The sequence below is a fragment of the Camelus dromedarius genome, chromosome 13 (genome assembly GCF_036321535.1).
Source record: "Camelus dromedarius isolate mCamDro1 chromosome 13, mCamDro1.pat, whole genome shotgun sequence".
NCBI classification, from domain to species: domain Eukaryota; kingdom Metazoa; phylum Chordata; class Mammalia; order Artiodactyla; family Camelidae; genus Camelus; species Camelus dromedarius.
The window spans coordinates 54,899,940-54,916,657 of NC_087448.1; the positions used below are offsets into that span (position 1 = coordinate 54,899,940).

A 16,718-nucleotide genomic window follows, 5' to 3' on the forward strand; every position below is an offset into this window, starting at 1 on the left:
TGTTGGTGGTGGTGCACGATGTGCAAACACCTGGACCAGTGTTTATTTTTCCTCCTAAATAGGTAACGAATTGGCCCCGGCATCATTTATTGATTAGTCCTTAATTTTCTTCCTATGATTTGTTAATACTGTTATTTGTACCAGGGTGTTTCTGTACTATTTGTCCTTGCTCTGGTACTGTACTGATCTGAGTTATAGCCGAGTGAGTTTACTGTAGCCAAGCTCATTCAAATAATAATAATAATAATAAATAATAATAATAATAATAATAATAATAATAATAATAAAGAAGAGGAAGAAGAGGAGGAGGAGGGAGAAGAGGGAGAGGAGGGAGAGGAGGGAGAAGAGGGAGAGGAAGGAGAAGAGGGAGAAGAGAGAAGAGGGAGGAGAAGAAGAAGGAGAAGAGAAGGAGGAGAAGAGGAAGAGGAAGGAGAAGAAGAGTGTAAAAGCACAGAGGTTTATAAAAGTAGCTTGCTGGAGGAATCTGAGTAGATACATAATGAATGTTGAAAGCGCAACAGCCAATGGTATTAGTTTCAAAGAAGCCCTTAACGCGCAGTCCCTCGGGAAGAAACCACCTTCACAAGCTGAAACCCCTAGGTGAGATAGAGACACCTGCCACAAAGGCCGGGCGGCGGGAGCCAGGGTCTCTTGTTTCATTTGAAGGCCCGCACCTGCGACGGCCCAGGGGGCGGGGCGAACGTCGCCTCCCGCCGAGGCCAGCCGGGTACTCTCGCGCGATGTCGGGCAGCGCGGAGGCGCGGGGGCGAAGACCGGGCGTCGGGGTAGGAGTAGTGGTGACCAGCTGCAGGCATCCTCGCTGCGTCCTCCTCGGGAGGAGGAAGGGGTCCTTCGGAGCCGGCAGTTTCCAGCTTCCCGGGGGTCACTTGGAGTTCGGGTAAGCAGCCGCCCGGCTGACCGGGAAAGCGGAACATGCACTGAGGGGCGATGCCGCTCACGGCGTGCGTCCGTGCGTGCGTGCCGACGCTGCGTCGTTTCTCGCGCGTCCCTCTTTTCTCCCTCGGGCGGGGAGGGGGTGCTGCGCCGGTTGAGGCTGGCGGGGGGGCTCGCCTCGCTCCCTGTGAACTGCGCCTGCGCTGTCCTCAGCTCCTCGCCGGACCTGGCGCGGCTGGGACTTGGTTCGTCAGGTGTGTTTTTTTTTTTTTTTTCCTTCACTGCTCGCTCTTGAGGGAGGGAAAGTGGGTGTTTATAAACCTTGAGCGGTCCAGTCGTGTCAGTTAACACATTCGCACGGGTTGCTGGTGGTATAAACGCTTGCGGATATGTTTACTGGTTCCTGCTCCCTTAAGTTTAGTTGCGCTTTAACCAAACGAATGGGCCAGTGAAACTCTGGGCCTCAGTGTCTCTGTCTTTAAAATGGGGAAGTTGGACGGACTACTCGTTGAGGTCTCTCTCTGCTTTGGCGTTCTGTGATACGATGTATGGATCAGACTGACGAAGTCTATCCTACACAGGAGCGAAGAAAGCCTGGGGTTGTGCTAGAAGGTGGATTCATCTGGGCCTTGGACTCTTAATCAATAGAAGTTGATAGGCTAGAGGAGAAATTCAGGCAAGGCTTTACTGGGGCCTGTGCTGCAGCAGGCGGGAAAGAGTAAGAAGCAGGTGCCCTGGCTCGCTCCCCGAGGGCATGGCGAGCTGGTTCTTTAAATGAGGTGAAGTAAGGTGGGTGGCGTTTGGGCAGGAGGCCTAGCTTAGGTGGTCTGCCTACTCCTTTGGTGGTGCTGTATGCAGGGGTCATGCACAGTGCCCTGCTTTTGCTCTCAGCTCCACAGAAATGACAGTTGATTTGTGGCCTTTTGTATCTTACTGTTCATAGCTGCCTCAACTGCGCATGCATATAGTTATTTTTAGCCCCTTATAGTTGCTTTATATTCTATTGTTCCAGGAGACCTCTGTCCAGGTGCAGCTACTCTGGTAAAGGGTTCGAGGTCCCAGCCTTTCTGAAAGTGAGAATAAGGATAAAGTTAGCAGCAGATAAACAGCATCTAAAGCGGGCAGACCTAGAGCTTGTTTTCCCCTTTTTTATTGAAAGTTTCAAACATACATAAAAGTAGAGAAAAGAGTGAATCCTCAGGTACACATTGCTCAGCTTGTTCTTGCTTCATCTTTACTGTTCTTCTCTCCCTTCAGACACCCCCCCCCCTTGTTTTCTAGACTATTTTAAAGGAAAACTCAGGCGTGTTACTATATCACCCCGAAATATTTCAGTATGTAACTGTAATAGGCTTTTATAAAAATGTAACTGCAATACCATTTTCAAACCTTAAAATAATTCTTTAATAACATCTGATACGTAGTCTGTACCATTTTCCCCATTTGTCTTGAAAATATCTTTTTACCGTTTTGTACCAATGCAGATCAAAGGAATGGCACATGTTGCATGTGATTGATACCTTTTTTAAGTCCTTCAATCTTAACAGAAACTGCCCTCCCCTTTCTTCCCATGCCATATTGAATACAGGTCAGTCGAAGAATTTCTCACATTCTGACTATATTCTTCTAAACCACTTGTTATAAAGTGATTATTAGGAATAGAGACTTCATCCTAGTGCCTTTTAATCAAGATTTTGATCTTTATGAAATTCTTCCAGCACATGGAACTTTTTTAACGTTCTTCAGAGTTTTTAAAAGCATCAAGTTTATCATTTTAGATAATTAAGATAAGCTATCATTTCATAAATAATAAAATTTCTAGATTAAAAATCAAATTGTCCAGACAGGTATACCTTATTGTACTTTGTCAGTTGTTGGGGAGCATTAAGCCAAACTTAGAGCACAAACTAAGCACTGTTTAGAATGTATAATTACTAGAGCAATAGTAGAGATAGCTTAATAATAGCACAAGAAAATGTTGGTGTCTTGACTCAGATATTGATAATGACTCAGAATGATAATAGCCAAAATGGAACTTTAATGATCTTTTTAAGTACCAGATATTATGCTAAGTTCTTCACATGTATGCGTTCACTTATCTTTGTATAACTGGTAAACTGAGTGGACTAAATCTATGGGAAACAAACAGGAAATGGCTTTATTTTCTCCTTCTGTTGTCTTCAAATGTAATTGATCTTTCCCTTCTCTGCTGTTCTATGATATTTTCTGCAAATTCCTTTCACTTGATTATAGAAATAAATCACATTTTGGTTGTTATGATCCTTTTCCAAGCATTTATCTTTCCTTCGTAGTGGTGAAGAAGATGTGGACCATTGTTTTGCTCTTTCTCCACCTCCTCCTCTTCTCACTGTTTCTGATTTCTTTCTCCAGTGTGTTCAGAAAGGAGAGGAGGGGGCAGAACTTTTACCCGAGTAGTGCTGCTGTGACCCACGTGCCCTCTGGCTGCAGCGTTCACACATGTGCTCTCTTTCTTAGGGTGTGTTTGTTGGTTGTTTGGAAGTCCTGCAAGGGTTGCTGCACTGCACAGTTCCCTGACACAGGTGACTGACATAGGTCTTTGTGACCCTCCCCTGGTTCTTGCTTTTAGCACACCACCCTACATTTTCTTCCTGCTGGGATCCCCAGCCGTCCCCTATAGCGTCTGCTGGGCCCAAAGGGAAACATGTTGGTAATGATGCTTTCACTGCTGCCCGTTTTCCCTGTTCAGCCATCGTGAGCTGCTTTAGCCTGTCCCTTGCCTTCCAAATTCCCAAAGTGGGAATGAGCATCAGCCTCTGTATTCACATGTGTCACTAAACACCAAGGGACACATTTCAGACTTACTCAAGAGCTCTTTCCCTCCTACACCTCCACTCTGATGCATTGGGGGAGGCCTTTGAGTTTCCACAGCTCAGTCCTTAGCAGGGAAGTAACACACCAGTACCTCCTCAAGAGCCACACCCAGTCTCAGTGACTAATTCTTTTGGAGCATCTCTCACTTGGTTGGGGGCAGAGTTGGCCCCTCATCAGGAGGAAGGGAAACATTCCTAACTAGGCTGAAAACTTACCACTTTCCTCCCTCCTGAAGATCTCCTGTCTCTCTTACATAGACTGGTTAGGGTGAAGGTCAAAAGACTACTCTGGCCTTCCTTAGCAAACCCTTAAGTTCAAATGGCATCTTTTGACTCTTTAGAATTTAGAGTTGCCTATCGTTCTCAATTTTGAGGCTTAAACTAAAATTCTGAGCCTACTGGAAAGGACATTGTCGACTTCTTGATACACTTAAAACAACCCCTTAAGAAAGTAGCATTCTCTCTCTTTACTTATCCAAGATGGAAGATAATGGACTTCCAACTCAAACCCAAGTCTAGTTGATGCCAAAGCCTGTGTTCTTAACTGATATACTAAACCACCTGCTGGTTTCATGTTGCCTCCAGGCATGTGAACTACTGCTGAATTGGCTAAATACTCATTTTTTTGGTTCAATGTGAAGTCCTTTTGGTCTTCAGATACCTAGAGACAGGATAAACAAATGTTAAAGGTAGGGCTGTTGATTTATTGTTTTAAAGCATGAACCAATTACAGTTCTTTTTTGCTTTACCCTAGAAATTTCTAGCCAAGAATTTCATGGCAAAAAAACCCCAAAAAACAATGTTATGTAAATGTAATTGAATACAATGATGTGTCTCTGTTTTCCAGTGAAAGCTGGGAAGAATGTGCCCAAAGGGAAACCTGGGAAGAAACAGCTCTTCACTTGAAAAATGTTCGCTTTGCCTCGGTTGTGAATTCTTTCGTTGAGAAAGAGAATTATCATTATGTCACCATATTAATGAAAGGAGAGGTGGACACGACTCATGATTCAGAACCAAAGAATGTAGAGCCTGAAAAAAATGAAAGTAAGAGAATTACATATAATAATGTGTTTTCTTTGAGAGCATATTGTCTGAAGGAGTATCACATTATATTGCCATGTGAAGAGAATAGATTAAAATGTAATTATACTTTATTAGGATGTAAATATTCTTACATCGTGGAGACAAAAGGACAGAGCTGGAAAGAGAACTGGCTCTGGAGTTGGTTCTTCCGCTTAGAGGTTTGTAACCTGGGGCAAGTTATTTAGGTCTCTGGGCCTCTTTTCTCATCTGTGATAACAGTAACTACCTCAGTTGGGCTGTTGTAAGGATAGAATGAGTTAGTGCACGTAACAGGCCTAGCGAACACTGTAAGTAAGTACTCAGTCAGTGTTAGATTTATTGTTAGAGTTTCATTTCGTTTCAAACTGATTTTTAAGCAAAACATTTAATATTCCTTCCTCAGTTTTCTCACCTGTACAAGAGGGATTATAACTTCCTTTTACAGAGAATGATTAACCTCACAAAACCATTATCTGTTACCTTCTGTGTTGAATTGAGTGCTCTGAAAGTTTTAATGACAATAAATGATATTATTTGTGATGATATCATCTCTCTTCAAACTTTGTAAGACGCCATGAGAAAGGGAGCTAAAGAGTAAAATGTTAAACTTACTGAAAATATATATATATATTTTTAAATTGAAGTACAGTTGATTTACAGTGTTGTGTTAGTTTCTGGTATACAACATGGTGATACAGTTATACATACATATATTTTTTCATATTCTTACTATAGGTTATTACAAGCTACTGAATATAGCTGCCTGGGCTATACAGTAGGACCTTGCTTATCTATTTTATATACAGTAGTTAGTAACTGTAAATCCCAAACTCCCAGATTATGCCTCCCCCTTCCCCCTTTCTCCCCGGTAATCACTGGTTTGTTTTCTATGTCTGTGAGTGTGTTTCTGTTTGGTAAATATATTCATTTGTATCATTTTTTTTTACATTCTACATATAAGTGGTTATCATATGATATTTGTCTTTGACTTACTTCACTTGTGATAATCTCTAGGTCCATCTATGTTGCTGCAAATGGCATTATTCCATTCCTTTTTGTGGCTGAGTAGTATTCCATAGTGTGTGTGTGTGTACCACATTTTTTTCATCCAGTCATTTGTCAGTGGACATTTAGGTTGCTTCCACATCTTGGCTATTGTAAATAGTGCTTCTGTGAACATTGGGGTGCATGTATCTTTTCAAATTAGAGTTCCCTCTGAATATGTGCCCAGGAGTGGGATTGTTGGATCATATGGTTACTCTATTTTTAGTTTTTTAAGGAATCTTTGTACTGTTCTCATAGTGGCTGTGCTAAATTACATTCCTAACAACAGTGTAGGAGGGTTCCCTTTTCTCCACCCCCTCTCTTGCATTTATCATTTGTGGACTTTTTAATGATGGCCATTCTGACCAGTGTGAGGTGATACATCATTGTAGTTTTGATTTGCATTTCTCTGATAATTAGCGAAGTTGAGCATCTTTTTATGTGCCTTTTGGTCATCTGTATGTCTTCTTTGGTGAAATGTCTGTTTAGGTCTTCTGCCCACTTGTTGATTGGGTTGTTTGTTTTTTTGGTATTGAGCTGTACGTGCTGTTTGTATATTCTGGAGGTTAAGCTGTTGTCAAGCACATCGTTTGTAAGTATTTTCTCCCATTCTGTAGGTTGCCTTTTCATTTTGTTTATGGTTTCCTTTGCTGTGCAAAAGCTTATAAGTTTAATTAGGTCCCATTTGTTAATTTTTGCTTTTATTTCTATTGCCTTGGTAGACTGACCATAATCACTATGATTTATGTCAGAGAATATTTTCCCTGTTTTCTTCTAGGAGATTTATGGTGTCCTGTCTTAATGTGTAAGTCTTGAAGCCATTTTGAATTTATTTTTGTGTATGGTGTGAGAGAGTGTTCTAACTTCACTGATGTGCATGCTGCTGTCTAGCTTTCCCAGCAACACTTGCCAAAGAGACTGTCTTTTCTCCATTGTATATTCTTGGCTTTTTGTCAAAGATTAATTGACTGTAGGTGTGTGGGTTTATTTCTGGATTCTGTTCTGTTTTGTTGATCCATTTGTCTGTTTTTGTGTCAATAACATGCTGTTTCGATTACTGTAGCTTTGTAGTATTGTCTGAAGTCTGGGAGGGTTATGCCTCCAGCTTCATTCTTTTTCTTCAGTATTGTTTTGGCAATTCTGGGTGTTTTGTGATTCTGTATACATTTTAGTATTATTCTATTTCTGTAAAAAATGTCTGGTGTAATTTGATAAGGATTATATTAAATCTGTAGGTTGCTTTGGGTAGTATGGCAATTTTAACAATGTTAATTCTTCCAGTCCAAGAGCATAGAATATCTTTCCATTTCTTTAAATCATCTTTAGTTTATCAGTGTTTTAGATCTCTACTTATAAGTCTTTCACTTCCTTGGTCAGGTTTATTCCTAAGTATTTTGTTTTTTGATGCAGTTTTAAAAGGATTTTTTTTTTTTACTTTCTTTTCTGATATTTCATTGTTAGTGTAAAGAAATGCAAGGTATTTCTGTTCATCTTGTATCCTGCTACCTTACTGAATTTTTTTATCAGCTCTAGTAGTTTTTGTGTGGAGCCTTTAGGGTTTTCTATATATAATATCATGCCATCTGCATATAGTGACAATTTTACCTCTTCTCTTCCAATTTGGATCCCTTTAATTACTTTTTTTTGTCTGATTGTTGTGGCTCGGACTTCCCATACTATGTTGAATAGAAGTGATGAGGGTGGGCATCCTTGTCTTATTCCAGATTTTAGTGGGAAGGCTTTCAGTTTTTCACCATTAAGTATTAGGTTTTCTGTGGGTTTGTCACAAATAGCTTTTATTATGTTGGTATGTGTTACCTCTGTGCCCACTTTGGTAAGAGTTTTTATCATGAATGGATGTTGACTTTTATCAAAATTTTTTTTTGTATCTATTGAGAATATCATGTGGGCTTTGTCCTTTGTTTTGTTGATGTGGTATATCACATTGGTTGATACGCATCTGCTGAACTATCCTTGTGACCCTGGGATTAATCTGACTTGATCATAGTGTATGATCTTTTTTATGTGTTGTTGGATTCGGTTTTCTAATACTGTGTTGAGAGCTTCTGCATCTATATTCATCAAAGATACTGGCCTGTAATTTTCTTTTTTGATAGTGTCTTTGCCTGTTTTTTGGTATCAGGGTGATAGTGGCTTCATAGAATGAGTTTGGGAGTGTTCCTTCCTCTTCAGTGTTTTGGAAGAGTTTGAGAAGGATTGGTATAAGTTCTTTGTTAGAATTCCCTAGTGAAGCCATGTGGTTCTGGACTTCTGTTTGCAGGGAGGTTTTTTTTTGGTTTTTTTTGTTTTTTTTTTTTAGTACAGATTATATTTCAGTTCTAGTGATCACTCTGTTCAGAATATCTATTCTTGATTCAGTTTTGAACTGTATGTTTCTAGAAACTTGTAACTTGTCCATTTCTTCTATGTTGTCCAATTTGTTGGCATGTAATTATTCATAGTATTTTTTGTATTTCTGTGGTATCAGTTGTAATTTCTCCTCTTACATTTCTTATTTTGTTTATTTGGCTCCTCTCTCTTTTCTTCTTTGTGAGCCTGGCCAGAGGTTTGTTGATTTTGTATACTCTTTCAAAAAAACCAGCTCTTGTGTTTCATTGATTTTTTTTTCCCATTTTTTTTATCTCTATTTTATTTATTTCCTCCCTGATATTTATTATTTCTTCCCTTCTGCTGACTTTAAGTTTTGTTTGCTCTTCTTTCTCTAATTCTTTTAGTTGGTAGGTTTGGTTGTTTATTTGAGGTTTTTCTTGTTTTTTGAGAAAGGCCTGTATAGCTATAAACTTCCCTATTAAGACTGATTTTGCTGCATCCCAGATATTTTGTGTTTGTGTTTTCAATGTCATTTGTCTCAAGGTATTGTTAAATTTCCTCTTTGATTTTATCATTGACCCATTGGATTTTCTAGTAGCATGTTGTTTAGTCTCCATGCAATCTTTGTTTTTCCACCCTCTTTCTGTGGTTGATTTTTCATTTCATACCATTGTGGTCAGAAAAGATGCTTGAAATAATTTCTGTCCTCTTAAATTTGTCGAGGCTTGTTTTGTGTCTGAGCATGTGATCTATCCTAGAGAATGTTCCATGTGCACTTAAAAAGAATGTATATTCTGGGTTTTTTGGATGTAATGTCCTGAAAATGTCAATTAAGTCTAGCTATCTGCTGTGTTATTTAGGATCTCTGTTGCCTTACTGATTTTCTGCCTTTCTAGACCTGTCCATTGATGTTAGTGAGATGTTAGTCCCCTACTGTCATTGTATTCCTATTAATTTCTCCCTTTATGTCTGTTAGTATTATTTTGTGTATTTAGGTGCTCGTATGTTGGGTGCATATGTATTCGTCAGTGTAATATCCTTTTCTTGTATTGATTCTTACATTGATTATATTGATTATATAGTATCCTTTACCTTTCTTTATGGACTTTGTTTTAAAGTCTATTTTGTCTGATATGAGTATTGCTACCCCTGTTTTCTTGTCATTTCCATTTGCATGAAACATCTTTTTCCATCGCCTCACCTTCAGTCTGTATGAGTCCTTTGCCCTAAAGGGGATCTGTTATAGGCAGCACATTGTAGGCTCTTGTTTTAATGTATAATTTGCCACTCTATGTCTCTTGTTTGCAGCAGCAAACTGAATATATCATTTATACTATCTAACTTAGCATCAGATTTGAAAAGTTGAAGATCTTAGTCCCACAGACTGCCCCCACTTTAAACACCAGTCTCAAGTCCAGGCCTCCTTTACTTTTGACTGCCTGGCTATAAATCAAAGGTATCCACAATGCCGTATTCAAGTTCAATAATTTGCTAGAATGGCCCACAGAACTCAGGAAAATACTTTACTTATCATTTTATTATAAATGATACAACTCAGGAGCAGCCAAATGGAAGAAATTTGTGGGGTAGGGGGTGTGTGTGCAGCTTCCATGCCTTTTCCAAGTTTGCCACCCTCCCAGCACCACAGTATGTTCACCAACTTAGTAACTGTCTGAACCCAGTTGTCTAGGGTTTTTGTGGAGGTTCCTATATGATTGGATTTTTACATGATTATTATTACTATAGTTATTTTGATCATTGTCCATTGGTGGTTAACCCAGGCTTCAGCCCCTCTGTCCCCCTTGGGCTTTTTGTCACCAGCCCCCCATTCTGAAGCTATCTAGGGGCCTCCAGCCATCTCATTAGCATCAGGTATGGTTTTGAAAGGGGCTTATTATGGAAAACAAAGGAGGCTTCTCTGACCTCTATCACTCAGGAAATTTCAAAGATTTTAGGAACCCTGCCAGAAAACAGGGATGAAGACCAAATATATACTTTCTGTATCACAATATCACACACAGTAACACCCAGAAAGTATCCAAAGGCCTTCAGCTGACCTAGTAAAAATTACTCATGCCTTCAGAAGTATAAGGCAGAATTGTACCAGGTTTGCTGGGGGAACTGATACCCAGCTGCAGCCTGGCCAGGGTGTGATGGCTCGGGGGTCTTCGTTTTGTTTGTGAGATAGGCCGGCAGTCTCTGCCCCGTGTTCATCCGGTCTTGGATCTGGATAGCTTGCTTCAGTTTACTGGTTACTGCATTTCTCCTCCAACCTTCTGATTATAATTAGAAGGATTATCCAGGTGCTTCATTTACTAGGAGATAGAAAAAACTACTACAGCTTTCTTGAGACTCAGGTAATTCAGCGTCTTGCAGCACATTGTTTCTGTCTGTGTCTCCTCCCTGCCTCGCTCCCTCCCTCTCTCTCTCTTACTCTGTGGTCACAGGTGCTGATCAGCTTTTCTGAAACTTGTTCCAATTTCTTGGATTCTGTGTCCCCTGTCTTCCCAGAGTGAAACTCCATACCTGTATTTATAGGCAGAAAAATACTTAATGAAATAAGTATATACATGTAGTTATAAACTTATTTAGAATATGAAGTTCTAATAATCATAAAATTTATGTAGTCTTAATATATAATTTGTACATTCACCTGTCATGAGCATCTGTGTTTCCATATTATTTACATTTAAATCATCAAAGAAAATGCCACTCTAGAATATTTTGCTACAATTTCATATATTTTACAATTAATAGACAGTTAAATGTTTTGTGTTTCAATGATTTTTTTAAAAATCAACTCCTTCCTTATTTGTCTTTCTATGTAAAATATACCACAGCACAGACGATATTTTTTATTCTTTGCTCAGCTTCCATTACGTTTTTAAGAAATGGAGGATAGCATGGAAATTTTGTAATCTAACCTTATTTTATAGGTGAGGACATGGGTTTATTTTAATGTAGTCTGATCTGTAGTATATAAAGTTCTGTGTGTTTTGCTTAGCCAAATATTTAAATGAAAATTGAATGGTATTAAATCTGGATTTTATCACAGTGTGGCCATTGTAAACTTGACTTTGTGTTCAAATAATAGCATGTTTTACATGATCACCAGTCTTCTTAAGATTGTCATTCTAAATGCAAATTATGTTTGTATAGCCAAGCTAATGCGTAGCATCACTATTGCACTAATTAGTGGCAAATCATTTTAAAATTTAATTAATTTTGTTAGTATAGGTTAATTTGTTAAAATAAATATCCTTTGTGTCTTTCACAGCTAAAGAAATTGCTTTGGTATTTTTCTTTTCTAGGTTGGGAATGGGTTCCTTGGGAAGAATTTCCTCCCCTGGACCAGCTTTTCTGGGCACTGCGTTGTTTAAAGGAACAGGGTTACGATCCATTTAAAGAAGATTTGGATCATCTGGTAGGATATAAAGGAAATCACCTAGAGGTGAACTAGAAGATTCCCTGATTATTTTTTTCACGTAAAAGACAAAGTAAGGTCTGGTTAGAGAATGAAAAAAGTCTACATTTCAGAACAACTCCATTTTATCTGAAAAGTTTCCTATAATTGCCAGTTTATTTGCTGTCTCTTAATATACCCAACATCCTTTCAGCCAGTGCTTGTGAAAATTTTTCTGGGATTATGTCTTGAATTGTCTTTCAGACTCAGAAAATGTTGTAAATGGTGATACTGTGGTGATTCTACTTTCCATATTTCTCTGTGACATTAACTGTACTGTTTGTCATTTATCAGTTTGCATGGAGAGTGCAGCAGGGTTTGTCTTAGTGTTTCAGTTCAAAGAGAGACCCTAATTCAAGTGTACCCAGTGCAGAACTTATCACATTTGTTGATTTTCCTCTTCTGTTTTATTTAAGATAAAAAAAAATTTGGTGATATATTGACAGTCCCGCAACTAGAGCAAGCAGGACAAATCATTAGGGTGCATTTCCCAGGCTTCTGATTGAGAACCTAAACCAGAGAAGTAAGGCAAACAGTCCAGGACCTGTGTCCCATCACTAACCGGCCCTGTCATTTTGGATTTCTCACTTAATCTCTGTGAGACCCAGCTTCCACGTGTGTAAAATGTGATTAGACTGGGGCAGCAGTACTCACAGTGTGGCCTGGGGAAGTCCTTGAGACCCTTTCAAGGGTACTCAAGGTCAAAACTGTCTTTGTCATACAAAGACATCATTTGTTTCTTTCATTCTCTTCTTTCCTGAATGTACAGAGGCTGTGTGATATGTGATACTGTAACGGGCTGAATTCAAGAACAGATTTGAGATTCTGGCCCTTTTCTACTAGACTTGACCTGCAAGAAATCTGTAAAAATGTGAAACAGTTCCACTCTTCTCACTGTGTTTTTTGGTTCTTTTTTTTAAAGAAAAATGGCTATTTTTATGTTAAAGCAATTTTTTATGAGTTTTTATTGTTTGTAAATGAATTTTTAAAAATTCTTAAAATATCTCAGTTTTAATTCCCATTATATAAATATCACTAGATAAAACCCTGCAAAAACAAAACCTCTTTGCAGTCATCAATAATTTTTAAGAGTTTAAAGGGATTCAAACCCCAAAAGTATGAGTGCTGCTGGATTAGACCATAAACTCACATCCTTTTCTTTATGAGCCTGCTTTTGTAAAATCCTCGCTTCTAGAGCTGGCTTTGGAAAGACTCAACTACTGTTGTAATAAGTGCTACGGAAGGCTCTTTCTCCAACAAAATGAGGATCATTTTTAAAGTTCTGTTCTTAATTGTTCTCTTTTTTCAAAATATGTGTACTTTGTATAGTTTACAATTTACAAATCTCATTTTCTGTTTAATTTTCTCATAGTTTTTAAATGTTAGAATGTGCAAGGAACTCAAGTAAATTAGTGTATACTCCTTGAACTTCAGATACACTGATGAATTTCACAATTTTCTACTCTTATTTGAGTCCTCTACATCCTTCCATTTTTACTCCCTTCCTCAGTTGACTTAATCTTTGTCTGTCCCTGGCTCCTCCCTAAATGGTAGACAAGGGAGGCTTGATAAGAAGAAACCAGACAAGTCTTACAGATGAAACTCCTCCAGAGCTTTACCTCAAATATAGTTGGTTGGGAGTTTATTGAGATATTTCTTTATATTAGTACTTATACAAGCAGATGTTTTATTATAGCTTTGTAAGCTTATCACTAACCTGTGGAATTTTTTCCATATCTGCTACTTTAAATTTTTTACTTTAGTAGACATACTCATTAGGAAATTGTGAGATTTTTCGTTTGTTTGTTTTAAATTTACCGAATTTGACATGAGGCTTATTTCAATGGGAGGAAAAAAAAAACAAACCCAAAAAACCCAACCTGGGCTCTTAATTATAGTAAAAAGATAACTCATATTAGAAAGGGATTGCATTTGTCCCAGCACCTAAAATCCTCAGTTGGCATCTGGTAATCACATTGTAAATATTTCTCTAAATGAGTGAACAGAGCAGGATCTAGAACTCTTAAGTAATCAGTTAATTCTTAGATAGTTTGAGAATTGCCTTTAGTAGAAAAAAAAACCTAATGCTGACTACTAACAATATCCTCATAAAATGAAATGTCAGCTAGAGTTTCTGAAGGACATCTCATTCTGCCAGGACACTGGAGAGTCTGAAATCAAGCCCTCGGGTTCCTCTTCATGTATTTGCTACATCAAGCTCTGAGATGTGCCCTCTCCCGATACAGGCAAGTGCCCCTTCACTGGCCTTTGCGGCATCCCAGCTGAGATCTTCCCAGCGGAGCATGACGTGAATTCGGCCTCCCTGATATCCACTTGGAAGAGGCAGTTCTTGGTTATCTGGACTGCCAGCTTCCAGATAAGGCAAATGTAACTTCACATGAAACAAGTCTCTTTTTGGGCATCAGGGATCGTGTTATCTGGAGACCGTGGAGAAAGCAAGCTCAGGGAGTCATCTGTATGGGAGAAAACAGTCTTCCAGCGTAAAATCACTCACACGATGTTGCCTCACTATTTTGTTTTAATAATTATTTATGTTATACTTAGAAGTCAGTACTGCACTTGAGTATTGTTCATGAAAAATGCAAATTAAAAATAACTATACATTGACTAAGAGGTTGTACCAAGCCTTCCATTTTATGGACTTCAATAAATTGAGCAAGTAAGTTTGTACTTATGTACTCCATAAGCATTTCATTTGCATCTACTGTGTGCCAAGTACCATGGTTGGTGCTTAATAATATTTGTTTTGTAAATTGAGTCTGTCACACTTCCTTAATCCCAGATTCCATTCTAGATTTCTGTCCATTTTTATGTTTGAGATGTGTAAGTATTTGGCTTTTTGCATAATAGTATTGCTTAATAGCTTTATAAGCAGCAGTGGAACTCACTTTATTTGTCAGAACAACTCACGGGCAAGAGAAGCAAAGTAGCAGGTAAGCCAGACTCCGCCAGCTTCAGTTTGACCTCATATTCCTGGCCTCTGTTCTTTTTTTTCTTCTTTACACATTCACTTTCCACCTGTTTCTTGATGACTCCCCAAACAACACTGTCTACAGCTGACTTTTTCCTTAAGCTCCAGACCCAATCACACACCAGTCATCTCTGCCTTACGTTTTCCACGTCTGTCTAACTTGATACATTCCAAACTGAATTTCCTCTTGTATTCATTCCTCGCAGGGAATGACTCTACATCTGCTGAATTGCTCAGATTAGATTCCCTTTCTTCACATAAAACAGCCACTCTATCTTGTTCATCCTGTTTCTTTCATGTTTCTTGAATCCATCCTCCATCTCCTTGTCCCAGTGCCTCCTCCCTGGTCCAGATCTTCATTTTCTCCCCAGCCTGTTCCTGCAGCTTTTCCTTCAGATTGATTGATTGACTGGGGATATGATATAAAATTTACCATCTTCATCTTCTGATTTATTTTCAGCAGTACTCCTGGAGTGACTTTCCAAAAACATGGATTTGGTCATGCCTCTTGTCTTCCCAGACTTCTGAGAAGTTCCCCATAAAACTCTTAACCTAACATGCAAGGTCTTCCATAATTTTCCCATCTTACCCCCATCACTTTCTCACACCCTATATTCCAGGCATATTTCTTTGTACTTCAAGTGTACCATACCTTGCCAGTGTGTCTGCAGCTCCTTCTGAAGTGAATGTCACCCCCACCCTTAATCTGCCTTAACAGAACCTTACTCATTTTTCATACCTCACTTCCAAGTATCCCTCCCTCTGAAGCCTTCTAAACTTAAGCCAACTCTGACACACTATGCCTTAACTATTTCTATTGTAGCTTGACTTCAGAGGTGGCTTTTCAGTTAGTAAGGTTCTAGGCTTAATTTATCTGTGACACTTGTGTTCTTCTAAAGTCACCCACTTTTGTCTTCTATGAACTTGATTTAACTTCTAATGGGTTGAATTCATTCCTAAAGCATTTGTGAAGCAATAGATTCTGCAGATAAAATGCTCCTAAAACAGCTTCCTCCTTAAAAATGGCTTAAAATAGGTGCTCACTTACAGCACATAGTTTACCTAAATATTGTGTGAATAAGAGGAAACATGTTCACATTTCAGGAATCAAGTGTGACTCCTGGTGGGCATTTACCGTGGCCAGGCACTGCCGTTGCGTTTTTGCGGTCTTCAGTTTGGCTCAGTGCTGTAAACCCCAACACACACCATTGCTGTGTTCTGGTCATCGCTTGCCTCCCCAGGAAAGGAAGCTCCTTCAGGCCAGAGACCGAGTCTTTCTATTATATACCCAGCAGCCAGTGGTGACTGGGAATACTAAATACCCAAAGTATACTGGTTGAGTAAAAAATTGACCTTCTAGTATTTAATCCTTGGCCTGGGCTGGAATAAGACAAGTCGTACTGAGGATACTCAGAGGAGGGAATGCAGATACTGCGTTCCAGGTATCTGTAGGGACACAAAGGAGAGCTGTTTCTGTTGGTATAGGGATGGGGCTAGAATCTGAAATAGAAACAGAGCTGCCCTGGTTAAAAGACAAAGCCCAAAAAGAAGGTGGGGAAGCTGAAATCCAAATGCCGGTTTACTCCTGGTGAGGAACGATGCGGAAGACAAATTCCTGTACTGTGGGGGGATGTGGCTAAATAAAGTGTTAAACGTTCCTTAAGATGAAAGTTTAATGTGTTTAGTTGGTAAGACGCCCCTTCATATCTTGCTGGGGATATTCTGTAACATTTGATACGTAAGTTCTGTTAACTTTATAGAGTATTTTTTAAAAATCCAAATTCTGAAATACATTTAGACCCAAGGCTTTTGGCTGGGGGTTGTAGAGCTCTGTGGGTAAACGCCAAGTGAGCACATACACAGCAGCTTGGCTTTGAGATTCCCATTCGTTTGCCAATCCACTATTCCATCCACACTCATAAGGAATTTTTATATTCCTTAGCCCAGTCTAATTTTGTTTGGTTTTATTCGTTATGTTCTTTGTCTGTGTTGGTTTATAAGTGAAAACCCCTAAAAGGAAGAGGTTCTAAGACTCTTGGATTGTGAATGGCAGTGACTGATGGGCCAGAAAGGCCCTGGT

At 39.1% G+C, this 16,718-nt stretch overlaps 1 protein-coding gene across 2 annotated transcripts; it reads left to right on the forward strand.

Annotated features, from left to right (window-relative positions):
• The first annotated feature begins 718 nt into the window (after positions 1 to 718).
• Positions 719 to 16,296, forward strand: NUDT15 (nudix hydrolase 15). Of its 2 annotated transcripts, none has more exons than XM_064493159.1 (4): positions 719 to 898; positions 4,594 to 4,790; positions 11,495 to 11,634; positions 13,893 to 16,296. In XM_064493159.1, exons 1-4 carry the CDS (start codon positions 741 to 743, stop codon positions 13,956 to 13,958), a joined length of 561 nt encoding a protein of 186 aa, XP_064349229.1. In that variant the 5' UTR covers positions 719 to 740; the 3' UTR covers positions 13,959 to 16,296. The 2 variants fall into 2 exon arrangements, with proteins under 2 accessions (XP_064349229.1, XP_064349230.1); XM_064493160.1 differs by having other exon boundaries at positions 11,495 to 11,607.
• The last annotated feature ends 422 nt before the right edge of the window (positions 16,297 to 16,718 follow it).

What these genes read in the sequence shown, in the direction of transcription:
- NUDT15 (XM_064493159.1), top strand. Translation starts at nt 741, where the DNA reads ATGTCGGGCAGCGCGGAGGCGCGGGGGCGAAGACCGGGCGTCGGGGTA. An exon ending in AGAGCCTGAAAAAAATGAAA is followed by an intron (nt 4,791 to 11,494) that starts GTAAGAGAATTA and finishes TTTCTTTTCTAG; the next exon opens with GTTGGGAATGGGTTCCTTGG. An exon ending in ATAAAGGAAATCACCTAGAG is followed by an intron (nt 11,635 to 13,892) that starts GTGAACTAGAAG and finishes CTCCCGATACAG; the next exon opens with GCAAGTGCCCCTTCACTGGC.